This window comes from Carex rostrata, chromosome 26, assembly GCF_964058835.1.
Source record: "Carex rostrata chromosome 26, lpCarRost1.2, whole genome shotgun sequence".
Lineage (NCBI taxonomy): Eukaryota > Viridiplantae > Streptophyta > Magnoliopsida > Poales > Cyperaceae > Carex > Carex rostrata.
Genome location: NC_135943.1, coordinates 5589180 through 5608256, shown reverse-complemented (window position 1 = coordinate 5608256; position 19077 = coordinate 5589180). Strand labels below are relative to the sequence as shown.

Below are 19077 nucleotides of genomic sequence, written 5' to 3'. Positions count from 1 at the left end.
CTAGGGAAATAAAAGAACTTAATCCGGCCCAGGAAAGGCTTCGTTTGGTTTGTGAGAGAGGCCCAACAAAGCGGCCCATTTAGGAAGAAAGGGGGTATTTCTGTCCTTTTCACAGATATCGTACATTTTGTCGTTTTCATCCTCTATAAAACTGAGATCCCTGCTAGCGGTAACAGACATCAGCTTTTTCGCATTTCTTTATTCTTCTTCATTTTTTCTTTTTAAAATGGAATGAAGATCTCTTTCATTATTCGATCATTGTATCCTTCTTATTAGCGAAAAATTAAGCTCATTTTTTCTATTTCTTCTCGATTGCTGTTTCGTGTTTCTTTATTCTTCTTGAAAATAATTTCCTGTCGAGTTTCTCAGTTCAGATCATTGTATCCTTCCTTTGTGAAAAATCAAGCTCATTCTTTCTACATCTTCTTGCTTGTGGTTGCATTTTTGTCAATCTTTTTTGTTGATGTATGCCCGGAAAGCAAAGAAACTAGATTCGGATGATCTTTTTTGCATTTTTTCAGATCATTCTTCTCTGATTGGATTGTCTCCAAAAAACTAGTTTCTGATGACCACAACGGGGTACATTTTTATCTTTGATATGCAATATATTTTATTTCTTTCACCTTTTGAGATGTTCATTTCTGATTCAAATGTACTGAATAGATGAACTTTTCCTCAGAAATGCTCGTTTTTATTTATTTTTTATTTATTTTTACTTTTGAAAAGATATATTGAATCTTACAGGAGCGATGATTTCAAAGCAAAGATTCCGAAAGAGTGGTCTAAGAAATTAGATACAATAATGATGATCGTGTTTTGTATTATAGAAATCTCTGAGCCCCTTTAATACAAGTAAATACTTGATGTTTTGGGTGAGTACCAAGGTTTTCTCTTATTTGCATTACAGTCAAATGGCCTCCTTATCTCTCTGTTCTTTATTTGACATACTCTTATTTGCATATGAGTGGTTGTGTTCCCAGTATCTTAACTGGAAGCACTTGGGGATACTGCCACAATGAAAACCAATTTGGATTGTACTATATGAGCCCTAATTTATTGTGACCTAATATTTAGCCATTTTGGTAGTGGGAATTGATTTCCTGCAAAATTTACTTGTTTTATTTTTCATATTTCGTACTATTTCAGTATATACAGGCAGTGTCACTTTATTATTTAAAACAGAATCAGTGTGATTGTTATCAATCAATCACTTTCTGAATGGGGTACATTTTCGAATTAGCACTTGTCTACTCATTTTATCTTGATATGCTATATTTGATATTTATTTCTTATTCCAATTAAGGTATTGAATAAATCATCTTTTCCACAGAATTTCTTTTACCCTTTTGTGAGCTCAATTTCCGAAAGAGTCTTTCAAACTTTTAATAGGCTGTGATGAAATTAAAGCTTTAGTACAAGTCACTTGACATCTTGATGATATTTTTGGATGAAAACCAAGGTTTTCTTCAGATGGCCTTCTTATCTCTCTTTGTTCTTGATTTGACATGCACTTTTCTCTTCAAACTGCGAAATTGGGGCTGTGATTAAAAGAAAGAATATAAGAGTGGTTTCCAGTATCTGAACTGGTAGCACTTGGTACAGTTGGGGATACAACCACAATGAATACTAATTTGAATACTATGAGCCCTAATTTGCTTTCCTATTGAGATGTCACATTTTTCTTTTTCTTTCTTCGTTCTTTGTACTTTGATTAATGCTGCTCTTAATTTTAATATGAAAGAAATTGGGCTCTGATTAGGGGTCGAAAACTTTTTAAGCCTAATGTTGATAATTTATTAAAATATTTTCTTTTTTAATGCCATTGCATTGGCCCATTTTTCAAGAATGCGTATCCTCTGCATTAACTCAAAAGGGAATCTTTTGAGTTAATGAATCTCAACTGTTCGATTTTAAACGGAGCCAATCCGGCTCTTAACCTATAACATAGGGGATTCTTAAATATTAGTGCGGATCTAATCCACACTAATCTTAAAGCATATTGGATGGTCGAGATGCACTAACTCAAAAAAATTCTCTTTTGAGTTAATGCAGAGGATACAAATTCATTTTTCAGCCTACTTTTGTCAGCAATCAGAATGCTCCTAACAGTGCTTTTCCTGCAATGTAGATATTTACAAGAATGAGGATTGCCTCTTTTCCGAATTGGAATGGCCTCCCCTGTTTTCTTGGTTTCTAGGATCTTAATTTATGATTTTTCCTCAACTGAAAATAAACCAAATTTATTTAACTAGTATTGTTGTTTACAAAATACTAAATAAATCATTTTTTTTTATTTGTCAAAGTTGTGGTTCCAAATAAACAATGAATCAAAGTTTTCTTTTAAAAAAAAAAAATATTTTTTTTTGTTTGAGATAGTAAAATAGTTTTTTAAGGGGGCGGCTTGCTCCAAATTCTCTTCTGCTCATCAAAACTAGATATTACAGCTGTCTGCCTTTGCTCAGCCAATAAAGTCGAAAATTTTGTGAAATATGCTTCTGTATCCAAACTTTCCAATGTATTCACAAGTTTTCCTTTCGCATTGTCAACAGCAAGTTGGCCTTCATTTCTTTCATCTCCAACAATAACATCGATGCTCTTTACTTGTATGATTGGTTTTAGATTTTCTTGTTCTACCAAGAAGACCGAACCAAGGATCTCGCCAAGAAATATGTCCTGTAAAATCAATTACAATTTTGAGTAGGGGCTTTAAAGTTTGTTAGACACTTAAGCAAGAATACTCTCCATGAAAAATAAATTGAAAAATGATTAGTTACCATGTGTTTATATTCTTGATATTTTCTCTGCAACTCATTCATCAAAGTGAGTAACTCGTATGTAAAATTCAGTTCTGGTGTCTTATTGGCGTGTTGTAGGGATTGCAAGATGCATTCAAAGGAAGCCACCTTGCGCTGAGCCTCAAGGGGTACAATGGTAGTTTTGATACCGGAATGAATGACTGTTTTAGCAGATTGGGGATCCAGAAAGAAGTTGAACTCGGCGAATTTATTCGTTGGTACCGTAAAAACATTTCCCTTGTCTCCAGAGTTGTTAGCTACATGGCCGCCAACAATAACTATGCTCTGCAAATATTAAAAGATATTGCTCTATGAATCATTTAAATGTGATTATATCATCATATAAATTTGTACTTAAATCAGACACCTAACAAATATAGGGGTCACTGTCAAGCTCAGAAATCCTGATGTACATTTGCAATTAATGGGTTAAATTATGATCAAGCACCAAGTATTACAATACTTAATTCCTATTAAGTTCAGTTTTTAATAAGATAAATCATATAGATCATTCCTATTTGGTACACAAAGATCTTTCCTCTTTAGTACCAAAATTATACATGACCATACTTAGGGGTGTTCAAATGGCCAGTTCGGTTCAAACCGAAGTAAAATGACCAAATTAAATTTTTCTTTGATTTTCAAAAATAGAACCTAATCAAACTGATTAAACCTATCAACCGATTAAGAACCGAACCGAACAAACCGAAGTAAATTTCGGTTTGTTCGGTACAAATCAAAGTAAACCTATTAGTACCATTATTAATGAAAATAATACATTGTCATACACAACAATTGAAGTTCAGTTTGATTCGGTCCGGTTTGGTTTAATGAAATAATTATAACACTAATAAAATTAGAGTCGAACCAATATAAACCGGTCGGTTCGGTTTAATCGGTTTTGAGATGTCTAAACCGAACCGAACCGAACCATTTAACCCGAAATTATTCAAAATTTCAACCGAATCGATCCATTTAAACTGAAAAACCAATCCATTTAAACCGAAATTTTCTGTTTTGATTAAAATCGAACAAACCTAGGGGCCCTAACCATACTAGAGAATGTCAGGATGAGGTCCCTTATCTGTTTTCATTTAAATTGTTTTCAGTGGGCTTTTAGCAATCAAACAACCAAACATCCTGAATATAGTATGGATGAAGTACTAATTAGTAGTTAACCTCTATTTTAGATGTTTCCGCTGTATCGGAGAGGATAATTGTGGCTAAATTAGTGAGGGGCCCACTTGTCAGGAAAGAAATTTTTTCCCCTGGGTTCAGTTTTTGCATGACAGACTGCCATACTTCAAAAACCAACGGCTGTCTAAGCTCGGGATGATCTGTGTCTCTTGGGGCCCCATACTTTACTGAGTTTTCAGCTGTATACCTAGAGAAATTATGCAGACATAAATTTAAGTTGAACCAGTATTTGTGAAATTTTGAACAGCATTTTTAGACTAAAAATCCATGATTTAAATGCACCTTCAGGAATCCAGTTAAAGATCTTTTACCTTCTTGGGCTTCTAGGCAAAGTGCGAGCAAGTCCGAAAAGAGTATCAGAATCAATGTAGCCACCTGAACCAAGTGGGATGGCCTTGAAATAGGTACAGCCAAGGCTAGGTGTACCTAATGCGGTAAGGTTACCTAGTCCAACTGGTATATCATCACGTCCCATCATGTGCAGGACATCGTATATTATATCTATTGTTGCTGCATTTGCCCAGCCATTACCACTTACCAGTATGGCCTATGAAACAACAAAAGGCAATATAAGAAGCCAAAACAAAATAAGTCAAATATCACCAATAATTTTTTTGGACAGTGAGCATATTGGATGTGATATTTTAACATTAGCAAATTAGTAAAACTCTCAATATATACAGCCCTGTTAAAAATGACGGGATAATTATGGAAAATTTTCCATTCTTTTGTGAGAAACTGATATATTTCCAAATTTCTAACTCTTCGCTTATGCTTTAATGTCAACTGACATCTTATTTCTTCTTTCTAAGTTAGAGTGATGATTTCTAGATTATGATTTAATATACCCTTATTTGGGAAAAGTGAGACAACCTTTAGGTCAATATCTTCGATAGGCGCCTTAAGAAGGTAAATAAGGGAGATCAAAACTCCAGCACTCATATCCATATCAAAGACAACAGGTTTGCCTCTGGTTTTGTTCGAAAAATTGGGGAGGTAGAGGGTCTCTCTGTAATAAGGAAATTGTGTGCTAATATTAAAGCGGCCTGCATGCTGTGGAAGATTTAGGACCTGCATGTATCATATAATTAGTTAGATTAAATATATTTCACAATTTTTTATTACTACAAAGAATTCATTTTTAATTTTTTAAAGAAACTGGTAATTGAACCTTAATATACTTCTTGCCATCTAAAGAAATCATTAGATAGCTACTCTCTTAACATTGGTATCAGTTAGTACCTTATGGAATGGGTCCGGTCTTACCAGAAGTTGGGTTTGCTAACAAAAAGGAAAATAGTGTATATGTTTTGAGAAATTGCTCCAATTTCAGTTGTACCTCTAGAAAGTGTTTGAAGTATTCTTTGTCAAGCGAACTGTTAGCATCTTTACTTGCTTTGGCCTTGGTGGCAACAAGCACCTTAACCGCATCAGAACCGGTTACTTCCTTAGTGTATCCATCCTGCTTCCATCCAGATAATTGTTACTAGAGTACAAAAAAAGCTTCACTGTCTAATTTTAATTTTTTGTTTTTCTGTAGAAAAGCAAGTATCATTTACCACATAAAATGTCCAAACCTAACCAGTTCTGACCTGGTCCAAGGGCCACGGCACGTGTTGCAAATTCAGTAAGATTTTGGAAATTTTGACCAATCATTTTCAGTCAGATACCAAAACTTAAACGGAAATTAGTTTTCAATTTCACTTTCACTTATAGTTCAAACCCTCATCATGTCTTTTATTATTATTTTTTTTTCTAAATTCCGACTGAAATTCAATTATACTGCCTCAAACTTTACTGGCAAAATTTGTTCCATTTCTGTTGCCTTGGTACTGGAACCTGAAATTTGATTGACCTCAAATCGCAACTCAGTTTAAAACGTTAGAACATACCTCACATTTTCCTTTTGTACTCCCATTAACAATACAAAAAGGATCGTCTACCCCTTTTTGAACGTGGCCGCTATGAACCCCTCTTTGTAGCAAATTAAACCTGGGTTTCTTATGCCCATCAAAAAATGGGTTTGAACCATCGTTAACGCCATAAGGCTGGTTTGAGGTGATTACGGTGATGTTCATGTACTCCATCTCGGAAAAATCATTTTCACCATTGTATTTGTCACCATTCTTCATTATTGAAACTGCCACTCCAGCCATGAATGAATCCCACATGAAATAGCTCTGTAATGCACAGAGAGGTCATGTTCGTATATGCATAGTTAAGTTGTGTACTAATTATTATAATTCCAGATCATATCATGCTAGTTAGTCATCCATCGGTCTGGCACCATCATAACCAGGATTTTTATCAGGGGTAGGAAAAAAAAATCTAGTACGACTAGCGGATTGTGGGCTGCCTTAAATTAACCAATTCTAACTAAGGGTTTTCTAGGGGTAAGCAATTTTTTTTCTCCAGGATAGGCAACAACCCGATTATACATAGACCTATACGTACCCGATTTTCAAAATCCAACTGCCTACACCTGATTCAATGTGGCTCCTCCACTGGGCACCATACGAAATGTCTACATCAACAAGAACTAGTATTTATTCTAGTGGCAAACGCACATGGTTGGATGGCCTGACCTCCAACTTTTACTAAAAAAATTGTCGGGCACAGGTAGTAGTTTCATTTAGTGTTGGTATATATAGTAGAGGAGGGTTCAAATGCCTCCATCATGCCTCCATCTCTCTCCATCATTTTCAAAGTTCAAACAGTCGATTTGAACCGCTCAACCTAATCTCCATACTAAAATATGTTTGGAGACCAAATTTTATATTTTTATGAATTTTTTTACTATTTTCTTAGATAGGTACAAAATCAGTAAATCTGAACCATCTAAAAACAGTATTTTTTTTACCTATTTAAAAAAATAGTAAAATTTTTTTTAAAAATATAAAATCTGGTCTCCAAACATATTTTAGTATGAAGGTTAGGTTGAGCGGTTCGGATCGATTGTTTGAACTTTGAAAATGATGAAAAGAGATGGAGGCATGATGGAGGCACAAAAACATGGAGGCATTTGAACCCTCCTCTATATAGTATTGGAAGTATGAGAGACACACCGTGTAGAAATGATCATTAAACCAGGTGTCTCGAGTAATTTTCAAAGATCGGAAGCAATACTGAGCCTCATATGTGGATTGCTGGTTTTCGAATTCTTTGAAGAACTGTTCAGTTATTGGAATAGTATTTGTAGCATCTAGTGGCACAAGAGTAATTGGTATACCTGAATGGAACACCTGAAAGTATATAACCAATATAGCATTACAAATATCATGCAAAAGTTGAGATTGAGCAAAAATAACATTTTGCTATTGTAATATATACTAAATTATTACTTCTAATCTAATTACAGCATCAAAGAACCCGCAGTAGGAACCATGTACAATAACAATCCCGAAAATAAAAGATACGTAAAATCATCACCTGATAAGCCGCAAAAGGATCTCCAAAGAAGTTAAACTCAGCATTTGGGTTAGTACCATATGCACTGAATAAATTGCCATGATTACCACACTGCCCCGGTATGCAAGTAGTATCATTTGCAGGGCAACAACCAGTCGGGTTGCTTGACCTCACGCCACCACCCATTATGTAAATGTGCTCGATGTTTTTCTTCAGATGCGGGTTGGACATGAGAAATAACGCAATATTCGTGTGTGTTCCCATCAGAAGCAATGTTGTGGGTCCTACGGAGATGGTGTCAATTAGAACCTGTTGTGCCGTTGGTTGACGTAATGGTGTGTATTTTCTCTCCCCCTGAAAATTTCAAAAAAAAAAAAAAAACAGAACTTTGAAGAAATCTATGATGCAAATTAGTACCTCTTTGGGTTCATTGGAAAGTAAAATTAATACAAATCTTTGTCTTAGCTTGAAAATTTTACCTGTGGTAGAAATCCTTTCCGGAAGCCATAATTGGTGTCGATATCCAATAAACCTCCACCTCCTCTAGGTATTGCCTGACGATATCGGCAATACCCTACTGTTGTCATCCCCTGAAAATACATTACAGGAAGGCTTACTGATCACTTACAGCTCTCTATAAAGAGGTGGAAAAAGGAAAGAAAAGTTTTGCAATATATTTTTTCTGGCAACTCTTAGTAATAAGAAAAATTTCAGTTGCTACAAGTTTACAACTTCTGACAACATCTTTTGTATAAATTCTGTTCTGGTAAACATACTAGGTCTTTACTTGTTTCGGTCAAATATATTGGATTCAGAAATTAACTTTTGTAAAACAAATTGGTTAAACATGCATTTTGAATTTAACCACTGAGAACTAAAAATTTTAGACCATTGCTTGAATTGATATTAATGGACATATCGTAGGTGGTGTGGTTCAAATTCTTTATCACAGTTAATTAGTTCATAATATGGAAATTGCACTTTGTCCATTTAAATAAAGAATAATCACTTTAGTACCCACACCTCCGTCCCCGCACCGTGTTGCCTTTCTGACATCATACTTCTATACAGTTATCATAAAATTTTCCACAGCGCCCATGTTCCTGTCGCCAGGGACCACATTTTCCACAGCGCCCATGTTCCCGCCGCCCATGTCACGTCCCATCTCGACCTCTGCTCCTTTCCCATTGTCCGTCTCTGGTTCCACCAGATATCAATAGGATTTGTACCCGCTGCCCGCCTGATGTTTTGTTGGGCCGTCAGGCCTCTCCAGAATCTTGTTGCGTACGGGCATTCCCAAAAAATGTGGTCCCTAGTCTCCAGATCAGAGCTATTGCACAGCTTGCACCCACTTTGCACCTGACACCCTCTGATCGTGAGAATTTTATTGTCCATCATTAGCCATAGAAAAATTCTCACCTTTGGTGGGATTTTTAGTTTCCACAGCACATTGTAATATGTGGATCGTTCTCCTGTGTCGTGCATCATTCTGTATGCTGAGACACACGAGAATATACCTGAGGTCGTCCATCTCCAGTTTGCTCCTGTATCCGGTTGTCCCCAACTGATCGAGGAGTTATAAAAGGGCAGCAGTTCTGAGATTTGTTTAATGAAAGGGGAGAGCGAATCCTGGGGTAGTTGTGATACATCCGAGATGTTGTACAGTAGGCGCAGTGTAAATGACCAAATACCCTCTCTTTCATGGCTTATCTTCCATATCCATTTCAGTAGTAATGCCTGGTTCTGTTGGTCCAGGTCTATGATCCCCATACCACCATTATCCTTCAATGTGCATACTCGTTCCCAATTCACTAGGCAGTGAATGCCTTTACACGGGTTATTTCCTCTCCACATGAAACTCCTCCTCATTCTATCTATGTGATTTGTGACCCCCTTCGGTAATCTAGTTGCCTGCATGAAGTGTATCAGTATTGCTGATAGCACAGCCTTGATAAGTGTCAATCTCCCTCCGTATGACAAGAAGTTAGATTTCCACCCCTCGATTCTGTGCTAGATCGTTTGCAAGATTGGTTCAAAGTCAATCTTGTTTAGGTTTTTTGTTGACAGTGGTAATTCCAGATATTTTATTGGCAATTTTTCTTCTAGCGAGTTGATAATGTTTCGTATCGCCTGTATCAGGTGCTGCGGGATGGCTATCGGCACAAAGGCACTCTTTGCCCTGTTTATTTTCAAACCCGTCATTTCCTCGTATACTTTAAGTATCTTGGATATTATTTTCAGCGTGCCTGTATGTGCCTCGGTGATGATTACCGTATCATCTGCAAACTGGATTGTTTTTGGGGATAGGCTAGCGTGCTGTGGCATTATATGTTCGGCTCTGCTCAAGAATCTGTTCAGGGAGTCCGCCACCAGGATGAATAGCATCGGTGATAGTGGATCTCCTTGTCTCAGTCCCCTTTTGTGCTGAAAGGGTGTAGTTAAGGAACCGTTCACTCGGACCGCCGATGATGCAGACTATAGTATTTCCAAGATGGCTGTGATCCATTTCGGAGGGAAGCCTCTCTCAATGAGCAAGTTCATCAAGAAACACCAGTCTACTGTGTCAAAGGCTTTCTCGAAATCCACCTTGTATAGTATCGCCGGTAACTTATGTTTTTTGCAGTAGTTCAGGAATTCTCTTGCCACCAAAAAGGATTCCATCATTGAGCGACCCTTTAGTCCTCACAAGTAATTTATGGTAGTTTAGGTGCGGGTACGATTATTTAAAAATAATTAATTTATCGTTTACATTGTTTACTATATAGATATAAATACTTGTGTTCTTTGGACTATATACTTCAAGATTTGCGTATTAATATTAAAAAAAAAGGTTACAGATCTGAAACGGTTGCGGCCTCCACAAGCAGTTATGGCAGTTTAGGTGCGGGTATTGTGCGGTACTCATATCAGCTTCCTTAAATAAATGGGTCAAATGTAACTAAAATTGTACCGAATTTTTTTTATATATACCATAATAAAAACAAAAAAAAACAAAACACCCCCATTTTGGGTGAATTTCATCTTTACCAAGGCCTTAGAGCTAATCTGCGGCTCCACTTAACAGGCCACAAGGGGTGTTTTGGGTTGTTGTAACATGTGAAGTGGGGCTACAGATTGGCTTTGCAGTCCCTCCAAAATGAGGCCGCAGAGCCAATCTGTGGCCTGGGTAAAGATGGAATTCCCCCAAAACGGAGATGTTTTAGTTTATTTTATTTCTATTATGGTATTTAAAAAAAATTCGGAAAACTGTACTGTGCATATTTTGCCTTGCAGAGCTCAAATCCACATCACGACACTGATATAACTAAATTTCAGTCAACAAGAAAGGTCTTGGGGAAGAAAAATCAATAAAAAATTTCTCCCTTGTCCTTGTCAGCCAACACCGTATGAAAGGCAAGTAAAACCTAATTGGAATTTTATTTAGTAGCACATTTACCTGCTCAATAATTGCAAGATAGCCCCCCACATTTGGAAAAATGGTGCCACCATAAGAAATTCCACCATCGCCTCCGATTCCAACAGGGATGTCATCACGATTCATCATATAGAGAAGGTCGTACAACTGATTGACTGCGTGGCCCGCATCGGTCCATGAATTCGCACTGATAGTGATAGACTGTGATATCATGGAATTAATACCAAAAATTATGTAACAATAATTAAAGTTATTTTTGTAGAATAAAAATGGGACAGTAGTAAAACAATAGGACTCAGAATTTTTGTTTCACTTCAAAAAAATTCCTCTTTTTTTTTAATAATTTGGGTTATTCAAATTTTATCTATTTATCTATTTGTAACATAAATAATACTAGCATTGAAGACAAACACATGGTGTCAATAGAAAATAGTTGGAAATTAATTAGTGATGGAGATATATTGTTATTCAATTGCCACGTGGTATACCACGGTGCATTATTAATAATGCAGATCAGCCAAAGCATCTCCTATACAACTTGCAAGTCAATAAATATATCTATTATTAAAAAAAAAGTCTTTAATAAATATATCATGTACACAGACCACAGTACACAAACAAGAGTATTTACTAAATATATCTATAATTATTAAAAAAGAGAGAGTATCTCTTCTAATTAGTCTTGCAATTCAAGTCAATAAATTTATTTATTTTTTTCATCTTAACGCCCGTATATGCATTAAATGTATTTTAAATACATTGGATGAGGACAACGTGTCAACGTTTCAGTAGGTAGCTGAAATAACGGACCAAAATTCAATCATTGAGATTTTTTTATTGCTATATATGTCTAAATAAAAAAAAATTAGAAACTTGAATTTTGGTAAACTGTGCTTTCCGTGTAATCTTTCATATATCTAAAAAACGATTCTTTGAAAATCCGGTAATCTTGATTTTCGAAAAAGAGAAAAATCCGGTAATCTTTCATATATCAAAAACGATTCTTTGAAAATTCCGGAAAAATGATTTGTGTGGAAGCAAAGGAATGAGAAGGTCTTTAGAGATAAGATGTTGCCTTCAATGAATTTAGTTGACCGAATTAATAAGGAGAGAATTTTGTGGATGAAATTTTGCAAGGAAAAATTGAGATAGATATGAAAGGATGTAAGAAGAGTCAATGGATGTAATTTTTATTATTTTTTGTTTCATTTTGTTTCAATAGCGAGACTTTTACAAGTACATGAAACTATATATTGTTCCTCTCTAGCTAATAGCATCAGCTCATATTCACAACTTAATTGTGTTTGAAGCTTGTGACTTCTCTCCAAGGTAATTATTAATCATGACACATTAACACAAGGTATGAACTATATATGAATAATTATATTATGGGCAGGAAAAGGGCAAGCTAGGTAATTCTCAAACCTTGAGATCAAACTCTGACAGGTCCTGTTTGAGCAAATACAAAACTGCGAAAAAGTCGTCAGTATCCACATCTGTGTCGACATGGATCCTTCGTGGTGTCTTCATTCCGACATTTCGATCCATTAGCACCGCCAAGCAAAGCATTAGTGTTATGAGCATCTTGTTGAGCACCTCCATGGAGACCCACACACACACACACACACAGAGGTTGTGATGTTACAATGGCCAAGAAATGGTGGAAGAAAAGAAAAGAGTTAGCTAGAAGCTTAGAACAGAGGAGGCTACTTTGTATTTTGCTTGGAACTTGCCTAAACTAGTTTTGGTCAAGTTAACGAAGCACGAGATTTGAGTTCTGGTTTGACCTATCTCGTAATATCATGCTACTTGTCAAATATAATATTTCTTTAAATATTGATGACTCAATATTTTCTTTGGTCCATGTCAGTATTGTAAATAACGGTATGCAGTTGTCGGACGGACAGGATACCGTCAAGTGATTAATCGAGAATAATAGGGAATAATCGATCAATTAGTCGGAAAAATTAATTCATGTCGGTTTAATCACCGTTAACGACTAATCGGCCTAAACTGACGTTTTTTACAACACTGGCCCAGCTAAGTTGGGTATATAATATATTATTGAGATCTGGTTCTGTGAAAATCTTAATTTTAAAAAATATATGATTACAACGGACGTTTTTTATTTCAGTTCTTTTAAAAAATTCATCCCAACCGTTGAAATTTTTTATAAACCATAATTAAAAAAAAGAATTTCATGAAACCAACATGATTACTTTTTTTTTATACAAAAACCATAAGAACTGAAATATCATTTCGGTTTGAATTTTTTTTTTTTTGGACCGAAATAACAATTCGGTCCCAGGTGTTTTCATAATTATTCAACGTATTTTTTTCTCGAAATCTGTGAAAACGGCTAAGACTGAAATGACAATTCGGTTCTAAAAAAAAGGACTAAAATGACATCTCGATTCTTATGATTTTTGTAAAAAACGAAGCAATCAAATTAGTTTGGTAAAATCTATTTTTTTATTTATGATTTCTAAAAAAAATTCCCAACCATTCCCTTCCAACATATATATTATAATATTTTATATGTAAAATGGCATCTCGATTCTTATGATTTTTGTAAAAAACAAAGCAATCAAATTAGTTTGATAAAATCTATTTTTTAATTTATGATTTAAAAAAAAACAAAATCCCAACCATTCCCTTCCAACATATTATAATATTTTATATGTAAATACCAGAAAATTCCGTGTCCATTGTCCAACGTGGCAATGTCCAATGGTGTTTTGGAAGCACTGATCCGGAGAAATTAATCTCGTTCAGAAGGACAGTATGTGGCAGCTTAGGACCAGTCGCAAATAATTAACGGATCGGAATCGATCACATAAAAATGCTTTGGACTTTTCGCCCACGTTGGAGAATGGAGGCCCTCTCTGTCTCTGGCTTGACCTATCAAATACAAAGAGAGGGTGCAAATGGAGGGATCAGTATCCTCCCAGGAACCTGACTCAACACACAATTGAAACGGACGGCTCAGATTTACTCTCAGCCAGTTGGGATTCGGGATGACAGAGGGGACATGATTATTTGTACTTTGAGATGTGTGCTAATCTATTTTCGGACCGTCCGATTCAATAACGTGAGGGGATACGAATTCGCAAATGGAGAATGGCTTGACCTATTTATAGGAAAACATTTAATAAATAGGGCAGTTGAATAATGAACCTTTGTTTTCCTATCAAATACGTTGGAGAATGGCTTGACCTATTTATAGGAAAACAAAGGTTCATTCAATATAACTCATAACTAGGGGTAGGGCTGTCAAAAAAGCTCACGGCTTGTGGCTCGCTTCTAGCTCGCTCGCTAACAGCTCGCTCGGTAGTGGACCGAGCTGTTAACAAGCCAGCTCGGCCCAGGCTCGGGCCAAAATAAACGAGCTGAGCCAGGGGTCAGCTCAGACCGGGCCAGCTCGGCTCGTTAAGCTACAGTGGATTTAGTGTTTAGTCCCGTATAATTTTAAGTCCAGTTCCATTTTCAAAGGCGCAATTATGCAAAATTGATGTATTTTCGATTTGGGAAGAAATGATATGGGCTTTAGTTGCTTGAAGATGTGCCTGCTGGACGATTTCTTAAATTTTTTGAATGGGCTTTCTTATTTTTTATTTTTGAATTTGTATAATAGCAGCCCAATAAAGCCCAGTGAGCAAGCTCGTCGGCTCGCGAGCTAGCTCGGGCTGGCTTGTCACGAGCTGAGCCAGGGGTTTTGGCTCGGGTGACCTAGGTCCAGCTCGCTCGGTCCAGGTTCGGGCCAAAATAAACGAGCCGAGCTAAGGCCCAACTCGGCCCGAGCCAGCTCGTTTACAGCCCTAACTAGGGGTGCAAATGGATTGGAAAATAAAGTTGGAGGTCAAGTCACTAGGAGTGCAAAGGGATCCATATTTCTAGGGGAACATAATGTGCAAATGGATCGGATATTATTCAACCGTATCCGAAATCATATCCGAAAATTTGATACGAATATCCAATATATGAATATCTGTGCGGATATGAATACGGATATGGATAGTAGATATATAATATATATTATGAAAATTTTATGTTATTTACTATTATAAAAAGCGAATATATGTATCCGTATCTGGTTAATATTCAATCCGTATCTGTATCCGTATTCAGAAAATAAAAACGGATACAGATATGATTTTACCACTATCCAATCCGTTTGCACTCCCTACAAGCCACCAAACTATTTAATACATTTGTTATTAACTTATTACAACAAATGATTTCTCTCATATGGATTTCGAACTCATGATCTCTCACATATAGATCATGTGCTTTTGCCACTAAACCAAATACTAGTTGTTATTTTGATTTAGAGATTTATTATGAGTAGAATCCTAACGGTTTATTTCTTTCAGCGACTGAGATTTAAATATATCGATTATAATTATAATGTACATCAAATATATTTATTTATATAAAGCATGTATCAAATTTTTACATAAACTAATATAAAGTAAGGATGTTTTAAATGTCGTCCTTCTTTTTGTTTAATCATGTCTTCATTTTTTTAATTTTTTAATAAGAAACTTTTTAATATTTTTTTATAAAAATAAAACAGTTCGATATGATTTATATTATTTCTCTACATATATATAAAAATATATATTTTTTTTTAATTTTGGTCTTATATAAAATATTAAGTTGAAAAACCAACATCCAAAATTTATATGTATCGGTGTAATTTTAGAAGCTCTTGATACTAATCAAAACTAAATCAAAATGTTGAAATATTTTATATTTGTATAGAGAAAATGATATAGATCATAATCTAACTATTTTATTTTGGCATTTAAGTTTTGTAGTTCTAAATATGAAGACATGATGGATGGAGACATTTGAAACCTCTTCATATAAATTAGGGTTGTTCCTTGTATTTTCTTCAAGAAAAAATAGATATTGTATTAAAACATAGATATTTGAAATGAACCTTTGTTTTCCTATAAATACATTTAAATAAATTTTGTACTTAAATACAAAAAAACGTATATAATAATAAACAACACACAATTAGCAGTGCGGTGACTAATGCAAAAAATAAAAAAATAAAAAAAATTGAATTATGTTTTCTTAAGAGTTACATTGAATTTTAGATACATTACACACATCTTTTTTTGAATGAGAAGAGAGAAGTGTAACACATGAGTTATTTGATCCAGAAAAAAAATTTTGAACGAATAAAAACATAATAAGGCAGTATAATTAGAAATCTTATCTCTTATGTATTATAAATTTAGAGCAAAACTATTTTGTGCTATGCTCATTAAGAAAACTTGGTGAGCATAACTCTAATATTTATTGAATTGGTTTCAAATGACAAATCTAAATCATTGAAATTGATATATTCCACGAGTTATGTACGTGTACATGCAAAATTTTAAAATTTTGAACTCCTTTAGTACAAAGTCAAACGGTTAAAAAATAATTACAAATTAATGCATTAAAATAACTCATAAAACTTAATTTTTTTACCGTTTGATTTTATACTAATTAAATTCTAAAATTTCAAAATTTTGCACATATGTATATAACGTAATCAGTTTTAACAATTTGAATTCATCGTTTAAAACCAATCCGATAAATTTTATAATAATGCTCACTAAACTAACTCAATAAACATAGCACATACGGCTAGACTCTACTCGGTAATTTTTTTTTTTTTTATAAAGTGGGTGAAGCCCACCGATTTCATTAGAAACTAGAGGAGGGATCTGATTACCACAATTTTGAATTACGACAGAGTTATCACAACTATTTTCTACATTTTCAAATTCCAATTCATCGATCCAAACCGTTCAGCATGATCTTCACAATAAAATGTGCTTGCATATCAAACTTTACATTTTTTTGAATTTTTTTACTATTTATTAAGTATTTTACAAAAACTAGTCAAATTCAGACCATTGAATTTTGTATCCATCTTAATAAATAATAAAAAAAATTCAAAAAAATGTAAAATTTGATATGCAAGCACATTTTATTGTGGAGATCATGTTGAACGGGTTGGATCGATAATTTGAACTTTGAAAATATCAAAAATAGTTGTGATAACTTTGTAGTAACTCTGTAGTAACTCAAATTGTGGTAACGAGATCCCTCATCTAGAAACTATAAAGTTCATATGCTATGTAACTCCAAACAGTTAGAGCTCAAAGCATGTACAAAAGAGACTGAAGAAAATTCAGTGAATGAATGATGACAAAACAACAGTATAATAGAAAATTGTCAGAGACAGTCATGTAGAACAGATACTACGTACACACCTAAACAACAACCAAAACACCTTCCAAACAAGCCCGAATAGAGAAAATTAAAGCTAAGCTACATAGCCAGAGTTGTACCAGATATATAGATTATAGCGCCTTGTATCAGAGGGGTGGGTGCCCCTTCCTCTTCCAGTCCCTGTAGCTCTTCCTCTGTCTCCTCTCCCTCTGATTGTTGAGGTATATAAGTCATTAGTGAAAAAATGAAATCAATTTGTGGCGTACTCTCATTGGCACGCTAGCGAGCGAATTCAGGAGGAAAAAATGCATTTGACGACAAAATAAACATGATCAAAAATTTTGCCCAATTACTATTCTAACTATACATTAAAATTGTTTCTAGTGGCCATTGCCGGACCAGATCCTTACCGTCAGCTGTTACTGTTATATCTCCGTCAAAAGTCAAAACATAAATTCAAAAGAGAAGGCCGTCACATCTTATAAAGTTACTTCTAAAGAGTAGAACTAGGGTGTTCTTAAGTTCACCAAGTCTCCTCGTGAATTTAAGTCTAAAATTCGTTAAATCAGTTTCAAATGATGAATCCGAATTATTGAAATCTGCCTACCTTACGAGTGATGTTTCTACATGTGAAAATTTTAAAATTTGAATTAATTTAATATAAAGTAAATTAGTCAAAATTAGAAGGTTCTAATGCATTCATTTTTTGAACGTTTTTTGATCGCTTGACTTTATACTAAATTAATTCGAATGTTTAAAATTTTCATATACAGACACATTACTCGTAAGGTAGGCGGATTTCAACAATTCGGATTCGTTATTTAAAGTCAATTTGATAGGTTTTAGACTTGAGTTCACCAGATGACTTGGTGAACTTAGGAGCACCCTTATATAGATAATTTTTGTCAAAAAATAGTTATTTTAGATATATTTTTATCTGAACATTCAAATTAGATGTAGAATTTGCAAATCTGGCATTATTTGCAAGTCAAATTCGAATCGAGCTGTCAGATTAAAGAGGTCTCGTTCCCTCCACCTGGGATCAAATTGGTCTGAATTCAAATCAGACAGTTGCAAAAGTACATGACTTTAATGTGAGAGGTCATGGATTTAAAACCAACAAAGTGGAGAAATCATCTATATATGGTATGTTTGGTTGTAATCTTAGAATAGCTTGTAATCAGACAGTTGCAGAAGCACATGACTTTAATATGTTTGGTTGCAAAATTAGTGTTTGTCTTATTCGAATAGCTTATTCTAATAAGACAAACAAGTTTGGTTTCCTATTCTAGCTATTCTAATCCAATAAAACATTGAACTATAGTTTGTTTTGAATAGCTTGTTCTCAAAAATAACTTATTCTCAATCAAAAACCAAACATACATATAGGGGTTTGAAATGTGTTGGGTGACATGACCCCTAACCCATATTTAAAAAATAATAATAAGACAGTCTAAATCTAAACTAAAAAATTGGGTTACATTAGGAGATATGGACCCCTGTGTTACTACAAAGACACTGTCTGTAGAATAAAATGATTCAGACAATTTTTTTTAATCTGATACGAGACTTAAAGAGAACTCTTATAGTCTAAATAAGTACCAGATTGAGTTTGACTCAATTAAAAATAAATCTGAACCGTAAAGTTGTAGGCCTCACTATATGATACCAGCTGACAGGACCATATGCCGAAGGCCCTAAGAAACAGCTCCCAAATCAAACTAGGGTCCAGCCGAAAATTAATCTATAAGTATTCGTTTTGTTACAAGTACTGAATATACTATTCAATATTTTTTTTTTATTGATGGTTTTATATTATTTTCTGCTTATCAAAACAAGAAAATCCAGCTTTTTTTTTTTTTTTCTAACCAATAAACATGCAATTTACAAAATATTCTTTTGTATGTGACATGAAACTAACATCGAAAAAGAAAATTATCTCATAATGAAATACGCGACAAGAGATGTAAACAATATTTTGAATTAGAACTATTTTTTTAAAATGTCTCGCTATTAAGACAATTC

At 34.5% G+C, this 19077-nt stretch overlaps 1 protein-coding gene across 7 annotated transcripts; it reads right to left on the bottom strand.

The window, feature by feature from the left end:
- Positions 1-2272: 2272 nt before the first annotated feature.
- LOC144544175 (nucleoside hydrolase 3-like) lies at positions 2273-12488 on the bottom strand. Of its 7 annotated transcripts, none has more exons than XR_013508162.1 (12): positions 12241-12487; positions 10837-11016; positions 7880-7990; positions 7422-7754; positions 7058-7234; positions 5885-6172; positions 5332-5454; positions 4841-5063; positions 4304-4539; positions 3975-4179; positions 2775-3080; positions 2273-2673 (listed from the first exon to the last, which is right to left on the bottom strand). XR_013508162.1 is itself a non-coding variant. In XM_078292588.1 (12 exons), exons 1-12 carry the CDS (start codon positions 12415-12417, stop codon positions 2389-2391), a joined length of 2619 nt encoding a protein of 872 aa, XP_078148714.1. In that variant the 5' UTR covers positions 12418-12482; the 3' UTR covers positions 2273-2388. The 7 variants fall into 7 exon arrangements, 5 of the variants coding, with proteins under 5 accessions (XP_078148714.1, XP_078148717.1, XP_078148716.1 ...); XM_078292588.1 differs by having other exon boundaries at positions 4866-5063; positions 12241-12482; XM_078292591.1 differs by lacking the exon at positions 2775-3080 and having other exon boundaries at positions 4866-5063; positions 12241-12485.
- Positions 12489-19077: the final 6589 nt, after the last annotated feature.

Excerpts from the sequence above, each read along its gene's own strand:
- LOC144544175 (XM_078292588.1), bottom strand. The coding sequence starts at position 12,417 with ATGGAGGTGCTCAACAAGATGCTCATAACACTAATGCTTTGCTTGGCG. Across the intron at positions 7,235-7,421 it reads ATCCTTTTGCGGCTTATCAG|GTGTTCCATTCAGGTATACC; the intron begins GTGATGATTTTA and ends ATATACTTTCAG. Across the intron at positions 3,081-3,974 it reads CGGAAACATCTAAAATAGAG|AGCATAGTTATTGTTGGCGG; the intron begins GTTAACTACTAA and ends TAATATTTGCAG.